This window comes from Ischnura elegans, chromosome 10, assembly GCF_921293095.1.
Source record: "Ischnura elegans chromosome 10, ioIscEleg1.1, whole genome shotgun sequence".
In the NCBI taxonomy this organism is placed as follows: domain Eukaryota; kingdom Metazoa; phylum Arthropoda; class Insecta; order Odonata; family Coenagrionidae; genus Ischnura; species Ischnura elegans.
In genome coordinates, this window is record NC_060255.1 from 49,148,277 (window position 1) to 49,172,773 (window position 24,497).

The 24,497-nt window shown below is 37.8% G+C and overlaps 1 protein-coding gene across 1 annotated transcript; it reads left to right on the plus strand.

Annotated features, from left to right (window-relative positions):
• On the plus strand, positions 1-22,388 carry LOC124166905. The gene is made up of 3 exons (XM_046544614.1): positions 1-300; positions 11,827-11,942; positions 22,198-22,388. Exons 1-3 carry the CDS (start codon positions 291-293, stop codon positions 22,336-22,338), a joined length of 267 nt encoding a protein of 88 aa, XP_046400570.1. The 5' UTR covers positions 1-290; the 3' UTR covers positions 22,339-22,388.
• Positions 22,389-24,497: the final 2,109 nt, after the last annotated feature.

Genomic DNA, 24,497 nt, shown 5'->3' on the forward strand with positions numbered 1-24,497 from the left:
GGTGTTGGATGCGTTCGGGGAACAGAACTCAAAACGACTGTGTCAAGGCAAGTGGTTGGGAGAGAGAGATCACGCAAAGGATAGCGGCGGTGTTTCGCTGGAGAGAAGAAGTAGGAAGGAACAGGAGGAGGAGCAAGGACAGAGACGCCCCAAATCACAACTCCGGACTACTAACTTCGAAAAAAAGAAGATCACCGCACGTCCTTCCCGTCGATCAGCGCGGGTGTCCGAGACGTGTCGGCTGAGCAGAACAGGTGGTGATCAACAGAAGCTGCGGTGAAATCGTCGCCATGCTACGAAGTAAGTGCAGTTACAACCATGACATTGGATGAGTTTTAAACGTGCACAGGCTGCGACGGTAATAGGTCTGCACGATATATTAGCGCCGTGTGGCGCGTGCCGGCGTCCACACCGAAGTTCTCTACGGCGTGAACCAGTCGCAAAAGATATAAATGTTGAGTCATAAGGATTAGGAAGTGCAAAACTGAAATTAAATATTGAGTGTTAATTTTGGTACTGAATATATTCTGGGAGATCTTGTTTTCAGCTGAGTCGGCGGCAGCGCAATGGCATAAACTCGGCAGTGAAGATTTCTCGGGTCTTACACCGGGTACGGTCCTCCATATCTCATGCCAATGTTTCGATGCTCAACTCGCCCATTTCCTCGCCTTGGATTTCTGAATCCCTGAGTACAATGGGCGAGTTACACGTCGAAACGTCAGAAGGAGATATGGAGGACCTTACCCAGTGTGAGACCCGAGAAATTCTCACTGCCATTGTTCTTCGGGAAAAAAGCAGCCAATACATCAGAGCATCGACTCTTTTTTGGTGTCGGCGGCCCACCTCAAGTTCTCACAAGACCTGTGCTCCTCCGGCATCAAAATTTAGTCCACGCCCTGGAACCTACGAATAGCTTACTAAAAATAAAACCCTAATATCTCAGAATATAATCAGTACTAGGATAAATAATCAATATATAATCTTTGTTTTTTGTTCAATTTTTATTATTGGAGCTTAATTTTAATCGTTATTGACTTATTCACCCGTACAGATCACCAATACGGACGTCGGGGAAAGCCGCACGCCGCTAAAAAATACTTTTGTACGCCGCCGCCATTAAATTCTCATTTTCGGCGGACAGGTTCGGTTCTAAATGCACATACGAGCGTTGTAATCCCCTATTCAATTCATTTCGGAGTTTGAAAATGTCCACAGTGATTTGTCTTACACTTTTCCATGCAGGACGTGACTAATTGAGGGTATTTTCCTCTGAGAGTGAAAGCGCTTTTTAATACGGACCACATTTGCTTTAAAACCCAATAAAACTACAGACTAACAGCAGTTATGGTGCAAATTGTTCGATATATTGCTACCCCAAACGTGAATCCGATAGAGCAATTTAGACTTAAGAGAATGGAAAACCGCTATACACGACGAAAGGAATAGTTATCGCGTTATATACATGAATTTGCTGCATAATGATATGAAGAAATTCTTTGTTTGTAAGATGTCCCACAGCAGTAAAACTAGTCTAGTATTGAACTTCTATTCATACAGAAAATAAAAGTGTATTTAAGTTTTTATTTCCTAAGGAAATACAGTAGTTTTACGTCAATTCATTGGAACACATTCATATAACCAATAAACTTCTTGTCGTGGCTTGGTCAATTTTTTGTGGCTATCCCCGTTTAATAATGCTGCAAAAATAATTTTCACTAGACAAATATCATCGCGTGAAATAAGAATGTTGTGGAGTACCAGACTCTTTGGCACCTACAACCCGCTTCACACGTAACGGCAAAAACTGCCTAACATGTGATGGAGGTTGCATGGTTTTCTATTTTTTGTCCCCATTGCCCCGTGATGACAGGCGATCATACCGCCATTCTGCATGCTTCGGAAATATTCGTCGAAGTCAGTCAGGGAACTTTGAATTTGATTCTCTCTATATCCATCGCTCTGACTGGGCGTGCCAACCCATCGATATAGGCCTATTGCTGTAGGAGTAGTATCAGATCTTACCGGGAGAGGTGGAGAGGTGGTAAGATGAACTTGAGGATCTTCCCATCTAGCCTGGCTATTGTCAGATTCTACTCCCCTACTTTCCCCTTCGCGTTCCTTCACCGCAAACCTCACCCCCTTCATTTTAGACTTGGATACTATATACGTCCAAGGTTTTTGTTGTATTTTACATCATGATGAGGTCTTCTGCTATTTACGTGTGCATTCAAATTCCAGAGGAATTTTTAAAAATTTTCAGTTTCATATTTCATTTAAACTATTATTTAGGATATAATGTAATTTTTTCCCAGAGAATTAATTGGATGAAGTCTTTTCTATTTCCATCTGTTTAATGTTTTGTAAATCACCAGCGTTTCGATGAATGAGTCCCCTCTACTCCTACAGCAATAGGACAATATTGATGGATTGGCACGTTTTTGCTAGTAAAATATAATATTAAATAGTGATAACAGAAAATGTTGAATGAATATTTAAATTTTAAGTAGATTTCACATTATATTTGCATCAAAAAGCCCGAGATTCACATTCTTTGGAAAAATTTTACAGGGCAGAATAGATCAAATAGTGCCCAAGAGTTGAAATCTATCGTTATCAGAGTGAAAGAATAATTTGACTCAAAAGTATTCTTTCATCCTCGTGACAATGGACGAGTCGTTGGTGATATACAAAAAATTAAACACGTTGATATCCCGAGAAGACTTCACGCAATTATTGACGATCTTATAGGTATACTTTTTTCATTTACAATGAAAATACTTTTCACTCGGAAATTTCCACAAGTTTTATTTTACTTCCATTGACCGGTTGAAACCTTATAAGGTCACTCTTCAGGTCATATTCTATGGGTCAGGTCAGGCCCTATTGAGTATGTTTGATACGATCAAGCTATTCTGCTTTCATATTCTCAGAAATTTTCTAGTTTTTAAAGTCACCTTCACAACATATACAGTAATCCTGGACTTTGTCCATCATTAAATATAAGGAATTGTTGCCTTTAGATAAAAAAACATTGTTGCTAGTCAAAATAGAAAATTAAAAAGTGATAACAAACAGTGTACATTGAATGACTATATATGAAACAGGTCTCAAATAGCATTTGCATCAACGAACCAGAGATTCGCCTACTTTGGACTTTAGCATTGTAGAATATATAATATAGTGTCCGAGAGTTGAATTATTTTTGGCCTCAGATAAGGAGAGGTCTGTTCTTAAATATGAATATTTGGCACGTTTTAGAATGTTCGCTTGCAGGCAATACAATTTCTACGATTCCATTTATTTTTTTTATGTCCAATCCTAATGGAAAATTGTCTTAGAGGGTACTACATTTTTTTTATATCCTATATGTAGAAACTGTAGAAGTAGCGGCGTAGACCTAGGCTCTCTGGCTCTCCGAGTTAGAAATCATAAGTGAAGACTTTCCCTTGCCATTCTTCTGAGGCATAAATATGTTGGTATTGCAACAGGGGATTGGATTGATATGGTAGCTGATGGCTTCTCTTTTCAAATTGATCGTTTGAGGCGTAACTTTGTGAAAGCGATTTATTATGAAGAATGAAAAAGAAGAAAATTTGTTCTTTCACATGAAATATTTATCCATACATTTTCACGACCATGGCTTCAACGTAAGACGTCATCATCAAGTGAACTCCACAGAGGTCCATCTCATCAAATAAAAATATAAATTGATGTGATGGACCACTGTAAAGTTCACTTGATGATGACGTCTTACGTTGAAACCATGGTCGTGTAAATATGTGAAAAATATTTCATGTGAAAGCACAAACTTTCTTCTTTTTCATTCTATTCTTCTCTTTTCACTCCGTGAGGCCGGGCTCGACTCTCCTCGGAAGCAGACATTTTTCTAAGGTTATCCGATCCATGGTCGAGTGCCTTAGCTAAGTAAATTTAAGTTTAGCACTCCTTCCGTCGAATGGACCGTTAAATCGTGTTTCCCTTGGTGTCTTTCATTTGGAAGAGGTTTATTTCGACGCCTAGTTTCACAAACCTTTACCTTCGTTGCCATTTTTTCATGGTGCAAATGACCTACTGTCGGCGTCAAAATGATGTGTTGCTGTGCTTTGCAAATTTTTACCTGGACTTCAATGCATGCCGTAATAATGAAAAATACGTCATTTTAGAGGAAATTTTATTTATAATTCTGATTTATTTTTGTTTCATGAAAAATTCAAAAATGTAGACACGCCAGCGCATTAAATAATTTTTCATAAAACCAAAAAATCATAATTGAGAATAAAATTTTCTTTAAAATGACGTATTACTGATTATTAATGCATGCACTGAAGCCCAGATATAAATTTGCAAAGTACAGCGGCACATCATTTTGACGCCGATAGTAAGCTAGTGATCATCCCCTCCAAGTACCCATACTAATATCTAAACCGTGTATGTCATAAAAGGAACTGTGGACTGAAATAAATGCAAAGGAAGAACTGGTTTTCGTACTATATTATGAAGAGGAGATAAAAATAATCGTCGTCGAGCAGGGGTTGTCTGGTCAGGTCGGCTGGTCAACAATTTCCGAGGGCCCAAAGCTTAGGGGAGGGGTGCACAACGCTCGCGTCTCTAGTACCTGATGCTTTTTTGAAAGGGTTATGTAAGAGTTTTATTCAAATTTCAGCGCAGTTTGAAGGAGCAAATTCATTAAATATAAAATAGAAACATGATACATTATTAAATTTTACAAGCTACGAAATTCCCACTTTTCATATCATTTTATGAGAAAATTGGTATTTTTATTGACTTTTATCTAGTTTATAAGAGCCAGAATAACGTCAAAATCCATTTTCGGGCATGCTATTTCCTAAAATTTTTCGGGGGAGGACTCCCGAATCCCCCTTTAAGATGGGACCCATCATGAGCCCCAGTCCAGGGCCTCCAATCACCCCAGAGCCCCTGACGTCGAGCTCCTTCATCGAGACGGCCGCGGCGCCTCCTTCTTTTACCTTTCCCGCCTCCCACGTTTTGAGGTGCAGAATGAAAAGTCACACTCCTCTGAGCTCTACCTCTAGAGTGTGTCTTTCCGGGATCCGCAAGGATCTCGCTACATTGGTCTAACTACAATTATACATAGGTTCCAGCAAGGTCACCGACATTGAGCAATATTGGGCCAAAATTAAGTTTATATGGGTGACGATTTATGCCTCAACCTTGGTTCTCTCTACTATCTGGAAATGGAAGACAGGGTAAACATGGAGTCAGCAAAATTGCACCAGAAATATTTAACGAAGTGCCTTAGCACCTGACGAAAGCTCTCACAACTATGCAATCTAAGTTAATCTAAAAATTCATCCGCCACTTATTGACCAATGATGATATAAAAAAGATTCTAACCCCGAAATTCGATCCATCAAATGTCAAATTACTGATGTGCAATTCATAAAATTGTGTAAAATTTTTGTGTCCCCTATACCTCGGCCATGTGGCATCGTCCTGGTTTCACTACTAAGTACAATCTACACCACTGTGCATGAACTTTCCACGTTGATAATTCTAACATTCAGATCTATTCACTCCACTCATTTGTCCGTTGAAAGCGTTTCAAAAGATAATTCAAAGCATTTCGCGTTCATTGCAGATCCGCACAGTAACAGACGCACTCTTATCACTCATTTACATTCGAGGCTAACGAAACAATCCTTATCGATTGAGCAGTAACGGCAATATTACATTTTCCATTTCCAGCAACACTATCACCGACTAGTGAGATTATGTACGCAGACATGCAAAAATACCTCGACAGTTTTAGAAAAACAAATCAACAATAAATAGCATAATAATTTGACAGCTCTAAACTAGCTTTATTTTATTTTTTTATTTCCATGTTATTTCATATTTTTCCACATAATATAGAGTATTTTCTGGGTTTTTGAGAATCGAGAATAGCTTCTTTTTCTCTATAGCCATTATTTTTATGAAATCAAAATATAATTAGTTATGCGCAACGCAAATTTTGATAAGCAAAATGTTAGTCATACATCTTGAAATGCGTTGTTTTATTCATTGCCAAATTGGTAGTTGAAATCGTACAAAATAGTTACTTTTCTGATTTTTAGGGGAAGAATCATTTTTTTTTTTAATCTTTCATATTGAATTACAGAGTACCCTTTTAAAGTTATACGTGCCAAAGCAATTCTAACCTAGAATATGCCACATATTTACTTTTACGGGGGGATCGGGTTGGTGTGGTGGATACAGTGTTGGCTTCTCACCCGGCTGGCTCGGGTTCAAATCCCGGTGGCAGAGAATTTTCAGAGACTGCCCGATCCCTGCTTGAATATTGTGTGGAGGACATTTCAAGCGCAACACTCCGTCCGTCGGATAGGACGTTCATCCGTAGTCCCCTTGGCGCCTTTCGTTAAGAGCAGGCTAACGCCGACGCCGGGTTTCTCTCCACCCTTCCTTCCACACCCTTCCCTCATGGCGCAAATGACCTCAGCTGTCGGTCGCCTCCTCCAAATACCATACCATACTTTTACGGTGCCAACAAAATGATTTCTTTATCTTTTATTTCAACAAAAGATTCCAAAATGTTTAATTAATTTTCATAGTCATAGCGAATTAATTTAGGTACATTCGCGCCACTTTTCAATTCAACAGGATTATCCTCATTTTTATCGATTGTATGGCGCACGGATTTGGTGCCCCACGAAATCATAGACAGGGGAGTTAGGCAACTCAAAAAGCATATTTCTATTATTCCTTATTTCTGCGTGGTAAGTCATGTAAGCAATGGAAAAAAATGTTTTAAAATTGTATCATTTAGAAATAATGTAAAAAAATTTAGTTGGGAGCGTGGTAGCCTAGTGGGTAGAGCGCTATGCTGCTGATAGAAGGTCCCGAGTTCAAAGTCCGGGCGAAGCCTTGTAAAGTAAAATCCTCGGGGTCCGATTTTGCCCCGGGAAAAGAATTGGCCCCCGTAATCAGATTGTGCGTGTTTCACAAGTTTGAGGCTTAGTCTAGGCTGAACTCTATATTCACCAATTAAAATTAACTTTTGGGCAGGGATGGCGATCTAAACCAAACGAAAGTCAAAAGCAGTAAAATTTCAATAGTTTAGTTCCCGGGAGCGAAATGTAGAAACGAAACTAAATGGATTTAAACCCGGGAAGCTAAACCCAGGATCGAAACGAAATAAGAGTCAAAACTACTTCGGGTCGAAACTGAACTAATACTCTATGACGAAACGAAATGTAGATAATGTTTCTCGCACCGTAGGGACCACGTGCTTCATCTTCGAGCAGTTTAGTTTCGACCCACACACGAGTAGGTACGAAGTACGGTTGAATGAAGTAGAGATTCTACCTATCGCCATTAGATGCCTGGGGGACTCATATTTTTACCACTCACAGGAGAATGGTGAACTCAAACTGGCCATTCGATTTTTAAGCTAAATGTTTAAACCTCTCTACACGTATATCAAACGCGATGGGTCGAAACTATTCCCTCTCTTCCCCCTCCACTCAACTTCTGGGATCGAAACTTAACTATGAGCAGCGGAGTTTAGATTAATTTAGTTTCGTTCCCGGGAGTAAAGTTTCGCCCCGGGATGAAACTAAACTCCTTGGTGATTTTAGTTTCGTACGGCAACGAAACTAAACCCAGGCCTAGTATTTTCGTTTTTCCCTCTGGTTCGAAACGAAAAATTTTCGTTTCACTGGCCATCCCTGCATTTGGGTTGACTGTTTATAAAGGCGGGGACGAGTGGTCAGATCCCAGTATACCACATTACCAGACCGCTTGAGGGACATAACAAACCCAATAGGTGTGTATTCTACACTACATTTTTCAATACGAAGATTGTTTGTATAGACGAGGGTAGAGGTCACCCTCTAGAGACTAAGCCACAGGCGTGTGAATACCGCACATTCATGTTAGGAGGGGACAGGGCATTTCCCTAGGCTACTTTGACCCCCGAGCTTGAATACGTGATGTTCACACGCTTTGGCTAAGTCAGAGTTGAGTTCTACCCATGCCTATCCAAACCAAACTTAGGGTTAGATCACTGAGTGAGTGAGTGAGTAATAATATTCATTAACTGCGATCTAATATCCTTTTTATACAAATAAATACCATATACTATACAGAACTCTGATGCTTTTTCGGTGAAGATGATATTTTAATACAAATACCATTTTAAAATTCTCACGCATACATTGCAGTGACATACCTGTTTAATTAGCGTTTCAAGAAACTCTTTTTATCATCAATACTGAGTGATGGCTAATGGCGAATATACACACAATTATTCTCTCCTCATCAGCATTAGGAATACGCGTTCGTTTTCATTTCGATTCATATTTCATGTTATTTTCTTTCACGGTATGGTTATTCGAGAAGATCACTGACAGTTTATGTCATTTGCACCATATGGGAGGGGTAGGGAAGAAAAGATGGAGAGAAACCCGGCGTCAGAATTAATCTGATCTTAACGAAAGGCGCCAAGGAGTGCACGGTTTAGCGTCCCATCAGACGGACATAGTGCTGCACTTCAAGTGCCCTCCACTAAGTGCCTAAGCTGGGATCAGGCATTCTCCGAAATTATTCCACCACTGCCGTGATTTAAAATCGGATCCCCATGGTTAAAATCCAGTAATCTAAACACCACACTAACTTAGTCACCCCAATTTCTGCCATACCTTTTCAAACGGCTCTTGCTCTCATCCATCCTTCCTCCATTGTTCATGATTCTGTACCACATTCTATGACTCACTATGTTATTCACTTATAGAGAAAAAATTTAGTTAATATTATACTTTTTATCTCATCTACCCTATCTTCTCCCTTGGCAAGATAATTTAATATCTAAGGTGAAGGTTCTTAGCTCTTTGTTGTCGCACAAATTGCTATTTATATTGCTTTAAACTTCAAAATTCGAGAAAGGTAGGATCTCTTCCTTTCCTAGAAAATTCGATTCTTTCTCTTTCAATTTTGGCGCTGAAAACGTTTTTTCTGTCGAATTATTTTCAGCTCACATCTTTTGTACGTATAATTGTATACGGAGAACAGGGGTGGCCTTCCCCAGCATGCATTTCAAAATCCCCCAAAATGTATATTCGCCCCAAAACTTTTATCAATTTTCCCAGTACATTCCCCTGTGGGTGGCCCTGATAATTAGAATAATTCATAATTAAAGATAAACGATAGCAGAGCTTTAGCTATTATTCATATCCTATATCCTGCGCTTATAATTTCATAAAAATCTATCGGTGCATGTTTATTAATCAGTCACGTATGCAAAAAATGTTTTCCCATAGGTTAACTTAAATATATATATATTAGTTGCAGAAAGAGACAAATACATTTTTGAAGCGAGCAGCAAAAACGAGGCCGTTTTAACCTTTATTGATATATTTCAAACTCCACGAGAAAATTATACACTGATAACATTAGTAATTATTATTCACTTCGTTTTCAAATTTGAAGGTCGTTCAGGTTTCATAATTTCGAAAAAATATTTAAAATATAATTAATTTTGGAATATTTTTTAAATATTATCAGTTAAAACCATACTGCCTGTTTCTTGGGATATAGATTTAATTTATCAGGATAAAATCGCTTTTCTTTCAAGGGCCAAATATTATTAAACTTTGCCATATCCTTTAAGCACTCCTTTGAATAAGCGCAAGACTTACTCGCGCATGATATTCAGGCGGGAAATCCTTATGCAGAGCAATCTCATTCGAAAATTACTCAACCATCCTCTTATGATCATGATAAATCATGTAAACCATGGAGTAAAATTTTATTTTCCAGTTACCTGTCGCACAAAGTTGCAAACGTTATTCCTAAGTGACAAAATTAATGTGTCATGTTACAAACCTTGAACTGAGGGAAAAGTATTTTTTTTTATTCTAAAGATAGGTTCACTAAGTGTCGCCTTAAGTGGGATGAATATACTCAAGTGCAACATTCCCTCCTGTTCTGACAATGCATCGGAAAAAGTGGTCAAGCAATTTATATTCACGTAAACGAATGTACGAGTCGCTAGTTGACCGCAGATAACAGATTTAGTTTCGCAAAACATTTTGTCGAGAACGGCCATTAGAGTGACTCGACGCCTAAAGTACTCCACGCAGAAATGAAAGATGGAAAACGGGTTGTCTTGAACAATTGGAGATTGATGAAGCCTATAAAAACCCAAACGCAAGCCTCTCGTGCGAATTTGTTTTCCCTTTTCTCTCTACGTTGTTCTCCATGGCTTTCTCTTCTTCTAACGAATCCTACCCTTGACCAACTATTAAGTTTTCTTAACCAGCATTCCGTACCACCCTACCTCCATTCCTCCTCATGTTATCACTCCCTTTACTCTCCCACCCCCTGTACAAAATTTCAGAAAACATAAGAGCTGGGCATTTGTTAGTTTGCATCCTGAAAATGCCATCGGAGTAGGTGAAAATCGGGTCGGTATTTCAATTCACACTGTGAAGAATGTACTAAGGTCCGGTTTTATAATTCCAGGTCAACGCTAATCAAAAGATGACACAACCTTTAACTTTACCTGGAGGTGGTTGAAAGCTCTTGCTTCTGTAGAGGATCAGGTTTTAAGTTAACCAGAACTTAAAGCCATCACTAAGTAACGATGAAGGCTGCATAATCCCATGGTTAGGGCTAACCAGAAATTATAAAACCAGCTCTGAGTGTTTTTATTTCATTTCACGTAAATAGTTAGTTCCACCAAGTTACGCCTGAATCGATCCAGCTTATGCGAAAGGCTGTGATACATAGAAATGTCTTGAGTCAGCTGGAAAGGAGGAGGTAGTATAAAGTATGTAATTATCAGCAATCATCTTTATGCCAGTCTGAATTTAGGCATACAAATTTAGGTACACCGATGATGACATTCGCGGTGGAAAAAATCAGTTGCCTAAAATTCGAACCAGGATCTCCCTAGTTCCTGTTATATATGCGACCCGTTAATCCAACGTGCTCAACTGGTAGCATACGTGATGGGCAATTGAGAGATCCGGGCTCGAATCCCAGTTGAGCCAAATTACATTTTCACAGGGAATTTCACCCTAGGAATACGTAACTTTTCTCCGGAATGCGTTCTATGTTACTCTTTTACCTGGTGTAAGTACTTTTAAATAGTAATTTTGGGAATTGAAAAATCCAGGGTTGATGATTTATTATAGTGTATTGTGTTTCATGAAAACCTACCTTAAACAGTTTTGTAAAAATAGTAGGGGAAGGAAAGAACATCCTAGAAATTGAAAAAGTAGATTGAGGCTCGAAGAAAAAAAAAGTGAAAGCGGGCAAGAATATGTTATAATTTTTAGAGGTAACGGCATAAAATTTTGAAATTATCTTCATCCAAACTCAGTAAAAATTTGTTTTAACTAATGTAAAATATGTTTCAATTGAAAAATTATCTCCAGCAACCCACAGGTACATTAAAATTATTTAATCGTCTTAAACCATCGTGCCGTCGAGATATGGAATATTTTCCTGCAAATAAAATGCTCCATGTTTCTAATTCGAATTTCTTTCATCTCTGTGAATACCAAGTTGACTTTAGGGTTGTATTCTATCAATAGTCAATCAATCCTTCAAACTGTACTTTTAATTAGTTTTTGCATTCTATAAGTACTTTCTGTAATATATTGTGATCCTTTTTTCCACTTAAATTCAAAATTAATCCACTCCCTAAGAATGAGAATTCAAATTCCTCTGGGTATTTATTGTCCATCATAATTGTATTGTCCAATGAAATTTCAGTTAATAATTTTACCACCTACTTTAAAATAATCCCAATTCAACTGATGAAAGTTTTTTCTTTCCAAGGATGCACGTCAAAATTCAACATCGTTGTATTAGTAGCTGCCCTTCTTCTGGTCGCAGAGGAAACTGCAGCTCGTCCTTCCACCAGTTCGATTACCATTGATGACTGCCAAGCTTCAGTAAGTTACAATCATTAATAATTCTTGTAACTACACTAAAGCTGCTTCAAAAATGTTGGTTTTTGCTTTTGTAAAAAAAATTTGTTGGTTTCAGCTTGTTTCAGTGTGACTCTCAATACCGAAGCCAAGAATTATTTTTGAAAGGGGTACGTTTAAGAGGATAAATCACTCCCGCCTTCCTTTTTTATGACTTATTACTCGTTTAAAAAATAAGCCTCATCATGAGTTTAAAAGTCTATGATTCTTAAAAGGTTAAAGTCCAAAATTAATCAGGGTGTATAAATTGGACCCTGGTCAACTTTTTCCTGTATCTTAAATGTGTAAAGTGTACTTCTGTATTTTTCGCATGTATTTTATTATAATTGAGGTACAGGGAAATGTTGCCCAAGAAATGAAATTTCAAGATAATAACCGCTGCCGCTGTCCGTATCATTTTATTTAGATCATGGATTTAGCAATTTTGAGCTGGATCACATATAGTCGCTGTGTATTCAAGATGCGAAGTAGCGCCTGATAAGGGCGAATCAACCCCTCTCTTTAACTTACTTGTCCGAAAACCTTGCCATAACACGCTTGACGAGTACTGACGCTATTCGGGCGCTATCACAATTATATTGTTTGCAGTTCTTCTTATGCAAAAATTCAATTCGATTTCAGCGTGAACATGCAACGCGTACGCGATCAAAATTTTTATTGGTATTTTCGAGTCGTGCAACAGGCATTGCTCTTACATTTTTGTCTACCTTCTCCGCGACGAATATTTGCATTGCAGGCTCTCCGTCAAATACGAACAGTCAAGACAGAGTGATGCGTCTTCTAAAATAAACCCCTTAATTAGGCAGTATGAATTCATATTTTTATGGTTAGAAATGTTGTATGTTTTGCGTGCAAGGGAAGATATCTAATGAAAACTGATTATACGCATATAGTTTCTTCATAATCAAGTTCAATGTTGAATAAATAGCCTTCATTGAATTCATTATATGAATACGATTTATTTCGCTATTTTTCCCTACCATCCTTTCTTATTTTTTTCCGAAAGCACCGATATCATTAATTTCACCAGAATTAATTCATTTCTTTACATCACTCCAATTCCCCATAAAACTGATATTGGAGTGGAACAGTTGCAAAGCGGTAATTTCAATATCACCAAAATGACAAAGAGGAGAGGGGTCCAGAAAGTGGCCAATAATTCATCATTTCGTTAGTAAATGTCACATGATAAATGAAAATATATCCTACTTTTATGAATATCGAAAAATATGGCTAATATGACTAAGATATTTGACGAGTAATATACAAAGATCCGACCTTGTTGAAGGCTGACTGAAACGAATTATGTCCTAAAAAACTCTATACTCTGCAGACTAATTACTAAACAATGCCTACGCCAATGGTACATACACAACTCTCAATATGCTCTAATTTTGTCGGCACTCTTACTTTTTAAAAATATAGTTAGAACAATGGTCCAATCATATGAAAGAAACATGTGTGTGAGCCAGATGTAGTTGCCCTGTTACTAAGTACGCTAACTTGGTGAATGCAACCTGAGGATGAGACTTTAAAAATTATTGTTTTCAGAAAAATGAAAACAGTGAAAAATTTTCATCTATCCTCTGATATTTCAATGTAGTACCTACTATTACAATTTTTTGGACGATTAATTTTAAAATATTCACCCTAAAAACGTCTATCACGAAAATATTCGAGTGAAAGTCAGCATCACTCGGTGTGATTACTTTAGCACAGGACATTGTCTTTTACTTCATCATTACCAAAATTATGCAATTATTTTTTTAAAATTACGTCTGTGAGAAAATTCAAGGGAAACATTAAAATTGAATGTATGGTGGACGATAATCATTAAGTATACTTCTTTATCATTACCAAAAATAGGGTTGTTTCCAATTTTTTTAATTGCCTAAATCGAAAGATTATTTATTACGTATTTCACGCTTTTAGATTTTTAAATGACGATATCTATTTTTCGCGATTAAATAAAAATTGAAAATTTTCAAGCGCGCAAAAACGCGACGGCTGAGTATAAATGCTGGGAAAAGCGCTTGTGACGTCGTTCTGGTTCTAGCTGCCGCTGCGTGAGGCCACCTTGGTACGAGGCTATGAGCAACGATACGAAGCAGGCTACTTTCAGGTAGCAGATTACCCTGCTAGCAGGTAGCGCTAGGCTTAAATAAGGATTATTAATACCCTATCAAGCGAAGGAAACTTTCCCACCACAGGCAATTTTAATAGGTGATTATTAATAAATGTTTCTCTGAGCTCTGTGCCACATGCATGCATTGGTAATCTCAGACGATAAAAAAACTCCAGACTACTCGTATAGAATCTAGGTCCCTGTGACGTCACGTGGAATGGCATCGCATCGGCGCCAATCTGACCTTTTTCAAATGAGTTTAAAATTGACCATTAACAATCGTCTAAACTGGGATTTCTAAAACCAAATAATTTCTGCATTATGAATACAATAATGTTGGGTAACGAATCGCAAACAATGCCTTTCGTTTTCTTTGGTGGAAGAAACTACCCTATTGCGTAATATTGGCTACGATGAAGTAAGGTATAAGGCGTTAACAAAATTTGAAAAATGACGGCATTCGCTCATTAAATTAACCTTCATCTATTTTTTATTTCTTATTTAAACATAGGTTTTGATTGCCTCCATTTTTATTGAACAATTCTTAAAAAAGTATTTGTCATGAATTACCTCCACCTGTAATAAATTTCTCCTCTCTAACCTTTCTTTCACATTCATTTTTCTTCCTTAACTCCTTACTGATGCGACTGCTTTCCATTACCAACCAAGTAAATAAAAAAACTACTGCAGTAAATCTTACCCAATTATTTTCACGTACAATTTTCTTTTATTTGTCCCACACAATCTCTCCCGCTTATCTGGAAAGCTTATAATAGCTTTGATACTATACTAAATTGATGCGCATGTTTTGATGGTCTTCCTTGAAATCCAAACAACTTTATTTCGTTTTGTCGTCTGATATACATCCAGTGCTTCAGAAGTAAAGATAGGGAGGGCCTTGGACGTTATCCGAAATTTTTTCAATGGAAACCAATTTATAGCTCGTGGTAGTCATCACAGCTTTCCTTTTTCCTCAGCTTACTTGTTTCTGCTCCGCTAAGCGCCGAACTCCCGATCAGACTTTTAACTAGCTTTTTCCCCACACAAAACGATTCTCTCATCAGCTGTTTCCCATTCATGAAAGCCTTCTTTTATCACGAAATTCTCTTCCTGATTCTTTCACAACTGCTTTTCCCATTTTCCTGTAATAAAGGCTCCGAGTAATTGAAACGTTCTCCGCCGGCTGAAGTTTGTGGCCATTGCCTGGTTACAGCAATTAAAAATACGGGGTTTTTATATCTCAGTGTAAATACTGGAAATTTAAAATCTGTAATTAGGGGCGGTCTGAGTTGGTCGGCTGGTCAGCGGTCGCCGAGGGCCCCGAGCGTAGAAGGCCCACCACAACGCCCGCGTCAATCGAGAAGCTTTTATGAAAGGTGTAGGGATGTGCGTAGTAGTACTTTTTGATCTCGAGTCGAGTATCGAGTCGAGTTGAAAACTACTCGCGAGTATCGAGTCGAGTATGGTAATTTCTGAACCAGGCAATGCAACAATGCATGTACCAACATATTATCATTTTTCCGAAACATAATGAGGACAGTTGATGGTAATTGTGTCATAATTAGGAGAGGAATGAAAAAAATGCGTCTTGAACAGTTGCATAAGCATAATTGAAATTAACTAACCTCTAGTAAAATTCCGTCAATTTGAATAATATATGTATCCATATGTTGGGAAGAGCCCCGAGTAAATGCATTTGCAGTAAATGCATGTAATAAATATTATTTATGCAAATGAATCGGGTAATAGTTCATCCTCTCAAATACTCATGCAGAAAAACCAATTTTTTTACAAATTCAGTCAGCAGGTTATGACTCCCCAAGTTACAGTATCACTTCTAGTACAAAATTTTCTTTCGCTAAACACTTATGTGGCTGGACATTAGAACGACTTTTAAAACGATATTATCATATGAGTTTCATGATAGTGCCCCCTGTCGGCAGATTTCTAAACTGCTGTCGTCCACAACTCTGTAACCGGAACTACTCGACTCGACTCGACATTCGTAATACTACTCGAATCATTCGAGTCGAGTACCAACTACTCGACTCGCCTCTAATTTTCGAGTACTCGCACATCCCTAGAAAGGTGTAATAAAAAAGTCTCCGATTACTTGAACCAAAGTTTTTTGCTATTATAAAATTCTACTTATTCATTAGTTGCTTTAATTCTAACTTACTCAGTGTAAAAAGACTCTTTTAATAAGTAAATAAAATGAAGGTGTCAGAAGGTAAAAGAGAACTGATGTTTTTTTGAAAGGGTTATTCGGAAAGGTTATTTTTAGAGGTTTTTTTTATATTTCAGTGCAGTTTCAAGGAATAAAAGCACCAAATACCTAGATAACAGAACCATAATGCATTATTATATTTTATAAGCTGTAAAATTTTCAGTCTTCATAGTTTTTTTATTAGGAAATTGCTAAATTTATTAACTTTTATCTAGATTTTAATTGCCAGAATAGCGTCAAAATCTATCTCTGGGCATTGAATTTCCTAAAATTTTCGTGGGGAGGACTCCAAAATCCCCCAGGAAGGAGATCACTAACATGAGCCCCAGCCGAGGACCCCCAGTCACTCCAGACCGTCTGTAATGGACTAACAGCTTAAATATAGCGACGAGAGATGAAGTAATGAGGGTAGTAGCATAAGGAATTTCGTAAGGGTGGATCCCGGATGCCAATCATGAATTCTATATATTAATTAATTTACAATTCTGGTGAGTGAACCACCAGGCTCCGTTAATCATACCTTTCGTTCTCTCAATATCATCCATCACCTCTGATATCGGAGATTCCGAGAATAGCTTGATAGGAAGAGTCTCGGAAAGATGCGCAGCAAATCTTCATGGCGAGAACGATTGCTGATGATAAACTTAGAATTCCATAGGTCTAATGAAGCGCCTCGACTTGTTTCATCATACGTTCTCATTATCATAAGAAACGGGTAAGAGGACCATATGGAGAAATAGATATAGTCAAAGGTCTAATTGAGAATATGATTAAGCGCAGAGTGTTGAAACACGACAAGATGTCTTATGAAGCCCAATGACTGGAGTTTAGCCCTATATACGAGGTCGTCATGGCGTTTATGACTCCAATCCTTAATTAATTTATAAGCTTTGTTTTCAGTAGATTTTTTCTAATTCAATAAATGGGATCGTTCACCAATATCATTTTAATTTTTATTGCGTTGAACCTTTAAAAATAAATATTTTCCGTGTCTCTATCCGTCGCCTGCTTTTCGAGGAAATAGCAACGAAAAACCGACAGCCTTAACCCTTTTGCATCCAAGTTGATGACGCCACGAACTCACACCGACCTAATAGCGGCTGCTCCGCAACTCCTCAGTCTTACGCTTTGGCCGCATGAGGAACGCTGTTGTTTGAACTCCTGCGAGTGATTCCTTCCCTCAATGACAGGCTCTCTGTGAACGAAAATATCAGCCAGATCTCTGATGGCGTCACCAACTTATGAAAAAAAGTGCTGCAACTTTCGTGTTTTCTTGTTTTTTACATTCGATCGAATAGACGAATGGGGAAGAATTTTTGCCGTGGTGACTAATATTTCCCTTCTATCTAATTGCGATCTGAGAGGCTCATTAAACTACCCCACTTTATAAAACGAATCTGGAACAAGGTTTCACTGAAATAAAACGTCTATCACCTAATACTTAATTTTGCATTGAGTAAATTTAATTTGTGATTTAAGACGAAAATATAGATTATAATCTAAAAATCTAGCTTCATAAAAATTTCCCACAGAAAAGTATGAAATATTGAAATAAATTTTTCCATCTAATGGATCCATTTTATTTTATGAGAAGAACACTCAAGAAGAACATTGATGTGGCAAGTGTCCGAATAAATTCATCCGATGCATTTTCACAATCCATGGAAATGTTCATTTGCAATGCGCCTTGGCGTAGAGGCAAAATTCTCAAATGGTCTGATATCACACATCGTAAATTCACGTGAAAAAATACAGAAAAATTAAATTAGGTCAATAGTTACTTAGTTGCTCAGCCTCGTGTTCTACAGGCCCCTATTAAAGTTGCTTCTGTAATCCACCTTTCACATATAATCGCGATTTTGTAGAATCTTTTAAGGACTTTTCAGGTGACTCTTGATATCAGGGCTCGAAGAACAACAAAATTTATCGATGAAATCTTCTCGGGTATGGCACCGAGTAAGGCTGCATAAGGCCAACGTTTCGATGAGAAACTTCGTCATCTTCATCGGGGCTAAGACTGACTGCCGAATTCGGTCCACGCCCGGTTTTTATATCGAGCTAGCCAAAGGACGGTTGAGACCCATTGTTGCCCAGCCGATTCAAATTGGCTCAGGTGGGTTGGAATTTTAATCAAGTCCGTGATCGTTGTATTTTCTCTATCAACGGTCTCCGTATTTGGCTGATGTTCCGCCCAGAGTCTCGGTTAAGTTTTTTTCTTCTCGGGACATATTTCTATTACCTATTTCACCACACGATCCCAGTGACAATAAGATCGGCATATGATTTTGGCGCCGTTAAATTTGATTTTTAGAAATATCGATTTCTATTAATTGTCGGCGTCCTATGACTTTCATCAATTGTACTCGCCAGGAAAGCTTACGATCTTTCATTAAATTTTTCGTTTTCGAAGAGGTAGCAGTTGCATACAGAAATTATTTACGAGGCCCAATTTTTGGGGGTGTTAAAAGGCTTAACCTGGGATCTGAATCCAGGTCCCTTCAATCAGCTACCGTATCCACTTGGCTATCATGCGCCCCAAGAAAGTGCTCAAAGAATTTGTATAGAGTTGTCCAAAGGCTTCATTTGGGATCCTTTGGTCAGCAGCCAATCATTCTACCCTCGAAGCTACCACGCTCCCAGATAACCTTCAATATTAAAGGTAATATTGAAGGTTAACATATTTAACTTCGCAAATTCCGTATTCAGTTTTCGCGCAAACATTTTTCTGTTTATTTTGCATATATCATGACTTGTGCGCGGTTTTTACCTCTTGGATATCCATCAACTGCCCGAGGTATCTAAAAGTGGAATGGCATCGAGCCAAATCTCACCTAATCTTATATGGGAGAGTCTCGGCAAACATCACGTGATATATTTCCTCAAGAAATAGTGTAAAATTGAACTGTCCACAGTCAGGGGCGGATTTAGCGGGGATCACATTTTTTTCTTTAAATGTCTAGAAATGTTCGATTTTATCTGTTGCAAAGAATAGAAATGAAATTTTAGACTTCAAAATGCGTAAAAAAACGGACATTTTTTTAAATTTACCCGGCAGAACGTCCCTCTCTCCCGGGGCGTATTCCATATTCCATGGATCAGGGTCTTCAGCCCCCTTCAAATTTTATGCTGAATCCGCCTCTGTACCACAGTGCTCTTGCTGCACCAGCGCGCACAGCGTGACCCTCACAGATTGCCACTCGTCCAGCTTGCAAGTGAGACCGTAAATCAGAGCGAGGTTTAAGGAGCAGGCGATTTTACTGATAATCATATGCAGGCACGTAGCCAGGGTAAATTTTCTTCAAGGGATGCTTGGGATGGATGCGGTTTTTTTTCTATTTCCACGCATCGGAATATCGTAAATTTCGTGAAATCTATATTAATAAAAGAGGATGTCTGTTTTCCAGTCCCCTATGCATTTCCAAACGGCTGCACGGAATACAACCAAGGCTAATACGTAGGTGCATCTTATGCTCCCAAAGCCCTTACTTAAACTTCTGGTAGTGTCCGACGCGTCCTTTGCATCGTTTTCTCTTTACCGTATGATAAGTCACGTCAGTGGCGTAGCCAGGAATTTTGTTCGGAGGGGGTTCCAAAACCAGGGCGAAAATTTTTTGAAAAACAAGGTGCATGCTAGGTAGAGGGTTTTAAACGAATTTTAATACTTTTCAAAATCGAAAAACTTTTCGATTGAAAATAAAATCATGAATTTTTCAAAGAAATCTTTTCTAAATTCATGATTTTCAATATTTTGTTTTCTTTTATGAAGCAAAGTGATTGTGTTTATATATTTCGGGGTAGGGTCCGGGCCCCGCGAAATCACCCCTCGCTACGCCACTGCGTCACGTCATACAACTTCTGTGGTTGTACATCCTGCCGGGTAGGCACACCTCTTGACAAGCTCAAAGGGAAAACATGACTCAGAGGATTTTCCATTTAATTATTTATCCTCTAGCTGTAAACGTTTTTGCAGGGGCATGTGTTAGTACGACGTTTTTGGTCCACATGCATATGGACACACATAACTATCAATGTTGCGGAACAGGTTATGAGCTGATACCATGCACGGTAAACAGAAATCGTTTTTTCTATTACTTGCTGTTACGTTTTATACCACCATTAAACCTGCTTCCTTCCGTTACCTAAAAATCCTGCCATGTGACCATGAATTCCAAGTTTCCCACTTCCCTGGGTACATTCCTAACCGAGGAATGCCACGTGGTATCCTAGTAAGCTATAAATTTCGTTTACATAACGCCAAAATACAGATTCATCATTGTTTTATATGAATTAAGCCGCAGATATTATGGCTTGGTATACTCATATTTTTGTTCCTGAAATTTGCCTGATTTTTCAAAAAAAAATTTCCCTCGTCCACATGTTTATCAAAGAAGTCACTCTTGAAGCTAAGAATGAGTCCCCATAGATTGAATTAGAATTAGTACACTTTATCTAATTCATTAGTTCCTATTTAAGTCCTTTCCTTTGGGTTATAACATGGTCAAGGAGAAAAGGCTTGCTCATTCCAACGATCCCGAGAGCTCCATTGGCAGGAGTTATTCTCAATTACTCCCAGTTAGACCCATGCCAGATAGGTCGAAGGATAGGAGCCAAATAAAAGGTAGTCCCGTGACTGTGTCACATAAAATACACTGTTGGAATGGAAGTAGCAAACCCTAATAACAATCTCTTCTTTGAAAACATGGAGATATATTTCATTGTTCGATTTCTTCATTCTTAAATGAAAAAATTATTTTTTTTAATCCCACACAAATGAGCAGAATTAATGTTTATGAGATTAAGTAGGCAATATTATATGTAAAAGTACACCAATTGCAATGCAAGGATATAATTAAATGCCAAGTGAGATCAAAAACACAAAATAAAATTCAAAACTCAATACAATTAAAATTAAGATTTATAATAAAATTCATCTATTGAATAGGAAGGATTATCACATTGCAAATTTTCTGTGACATGTAGAAATCTAATATCCCTTGCTATGCTTATGCTACTTGACAGCTCATTATAGAATTTTTTTCTCACATTGCCCGATTGGTTCCGGGTGTTCAAGAACCAACAATGACCATTCCTTAATCTCAATCAAATTTTTGATCAACTTTATATCATTATCAATATCTACAGATCACATGGGCGTACCCAGCAAGGGGCAGCAGCCCCCCCCCCCCCCTTTAAGCAATAATTGCAAATGTCTTTAAGGAAAATAATATTTTTTCAAGCAAATAATTTTAAAAATTAATAAAGAGCTGTTACAGTTTCCTTAAAATGTTGATTTCATTCACCTTTTCCATGCTTAAATCTTACCAACAACTTGAACAACCATGGCTTGCCCCCCCCCCCCCCCCCCCCCCCCCCCTAGTTTTGATCCTGGGTACGCCTTTGATAGATCAGGTGTTTTTATTCATTATTATTATTATTTTATTCATCATTATTATTTACTACATATTTTATTATTCATTAAATTTTTAATCCTCATCAATTTTACTTATATAGATATTCATTTCCTTTCCATAATCAATTTGTTCGAAAACCCTTCTTAGCTATTCATTATTTTCTACCATTTTACACAATGATCCAGTGTTTATTATATTATATTATTATTATTTCAGCTACTAAGCTAAAAAAAATTCATTTAAAACAACTATTTTTCCTCACATCTTCTAATCTTGTACTCCATTAATTATTTTGACAAATCAACTGTTCCGCATGAACTTTCATTTCACTTCAATTGCATTACCTACTTAATTGCTTAATCACTTAATAGCTCTTTTGAAAATATTTGTGGGCAGTAAATTCTTTCATCAAGGCCAAGATTATACTTACTTATATTATTTTTTTTTAAATTTCAGGTAGATATACGAATCTTGTGTCAGAGGTGTGCAAAGGTGACAAAGTCAATAGTGGTATATCCAATGTGCTGCAATAATACACAGGGTGCAAGACAATGGTGTTTTTCCTATGTAAGCTACGGCAAACAGCATATTCAATGAACTAATATGTACCAGGAAAAAAAACTTAAAATATACTTACGCTGATATGATCTCGGGGAATATTGTAGCCCCACCAAGCAACGATCTCTAAAATCTGGTTGAGGGAGTAGTGACTGCAGCAGCCTCACAAGAATGTACCTACTACAATGGTGGTTTGTGTCCTATACTATATGTCTTCTATGGACTACCAATTAATTTATATTTTATGACTCTATATATACAATTTGTAATTTATTATTTATGCTCGACAGAAATAATAATATGGCTTGTTAAAAAATATTTTTGAATACTGCAATATTCTTAATTCAAAGAGAAAACCTGAAGTAATATCTATTTATGGAGACAAGAAATTTGGTACTACCTCGAGCAATGTTCTTCATTGGGTGCATTCGGGTAGAGTTAGGACCATACCTCAACAGCTGTGGAATTTCCCCCTGAATGCAACTGCTAGATAGCACCTCAGCATGAGCGCTCAGTCATTTCTCGGAGTAGTACCTATTATCATTTGCTACTAGCCTGAGCACTTATTGCTGATTGATAGGAGATCAAATATTATTTCAAGGTGGCCAATGAGGTACATTGCTAGGTATGTAATTCAAAATCGCCATTATAACACTCTTTTTACAATTATCATTCAGCAAGGCTGATAATTTGCTACTTAGTACAAATACAGTGTCTTTGGTGTTGACAAGAGTAGAGCGACAGTAATTCAACAAACCCTCATACCAAGCAAGGGGGCATCCATTATAATTACATGAGGTAATTTTGGCAATTTTCGCATCACCCTCTTCCCTTAGTGAGATTTGGCTCGACCCCCTCATCCCCTCCTTCTAATCGCACATTAGATTGTTTGAAATGCGTATTAACAAATTTTCAGTGTAAGTGCATTAATCCATGCTTCATTGCTGACATGCTCATGAAGCCATGCCACAACAGAATGTCACAAATGTGGACCCACCATTGGGCTGGCTAGTAGCTAAACAATTCAAGAGCTACTGTGCTACTTTGTGCCTAACTGTCATGAATATTATTGAGTAGAATTTAGTCATATTATTAGAGTTTATTTTGCTCCACTCAACCCAGTTTTCTTGCAATTTCTCACTGTTTCTTGAGGAAAAAAATGAGATATGTACTTGCCAGGATCCTACCTCTCCACCACATGAGACTGGGTGAGAATCAGTTTGATCCACTCCTCCCACTAATGCATCTCACAATTAATGGATGCCCTTTTAGCAGTGTACTCACATGCTGAGCAAGGTTTCTGCTAGCTCACTTCCCTTGAGTGCATCTATGCATGGGAATTTCCCTGAATGCATTAGAAATCATCCAACTTAGAAATTTTTCCTCAACCCTAATAATTCAGATATGACTTAGAAGATAAACAAATAGGATCTAACATGGCAGTTTATACCTCAAAATACATTTGTAATCCTTACATTTAATGCTGCAAATTTTACTATTTTGAATCATGGCAGTTCACCATTTTTGGAGGTTCTGGACTGGCTTTAGCCCTGCTTCTGCATATACCTTAGCATATACCAATTACATTAGCAAATGAGATGATTATGAATAAGAAAGATTTGAAGGCAGAATCATTATTTATAAGTTTAAAGAATAGACCAGACAGGTCTTCTTTGGAGTATAGCTCTTTGTGGTATGGAAACGTGGTTGTCGAAGAAGTATGAAAAGGAAACACCGGAAGGGTTCAGGATGTACGATTACAGAAGAAAGGAGGTGAAGTAATAGAGGAAGATGAATGACAAAGTGCTGCACATGGTGGGTAATAATGGGAAACTTCTTGAGGACATAGGAGGAGACAGTGAGAACAGTTCACTTACTAAGAGTGGGCCATGTTAAAACTGTGTCAGAAGGAAGGAAGGACATGGGAATGGGAGCTAGCAAATATGATTTAGGTATAAAATGAAAGAGAGCGAGCCTCACAAGGAATTGTCGAATTTGGGAGAGGAGACAACCCACGGTAATAAAGTCCACAAATTGTAAAATAGTCCTACCTTATCTGGCTTAATAAATACTTAATAATAAAGAGGAATTTTGAAGTATGTAACAGAGAGAAGTGAAAGAGGACACAGGATTGATATTTTTCAGGCAACTCTACATTTTTTTCCAGTTTTTCATTTTCATTGCAATATGTTCCTCAA

Coding starts and splice junctions, on each gene's coding strand:
- LOC124166905 (XM_046544614.1), top strand. Junction 11,943..22,197: donor TTGATGACTGCCAAGCTTCA/GTAAGTTACAAT, acceptor TTTAAATTTCAG/GTAGATATACGAATCTTGTG.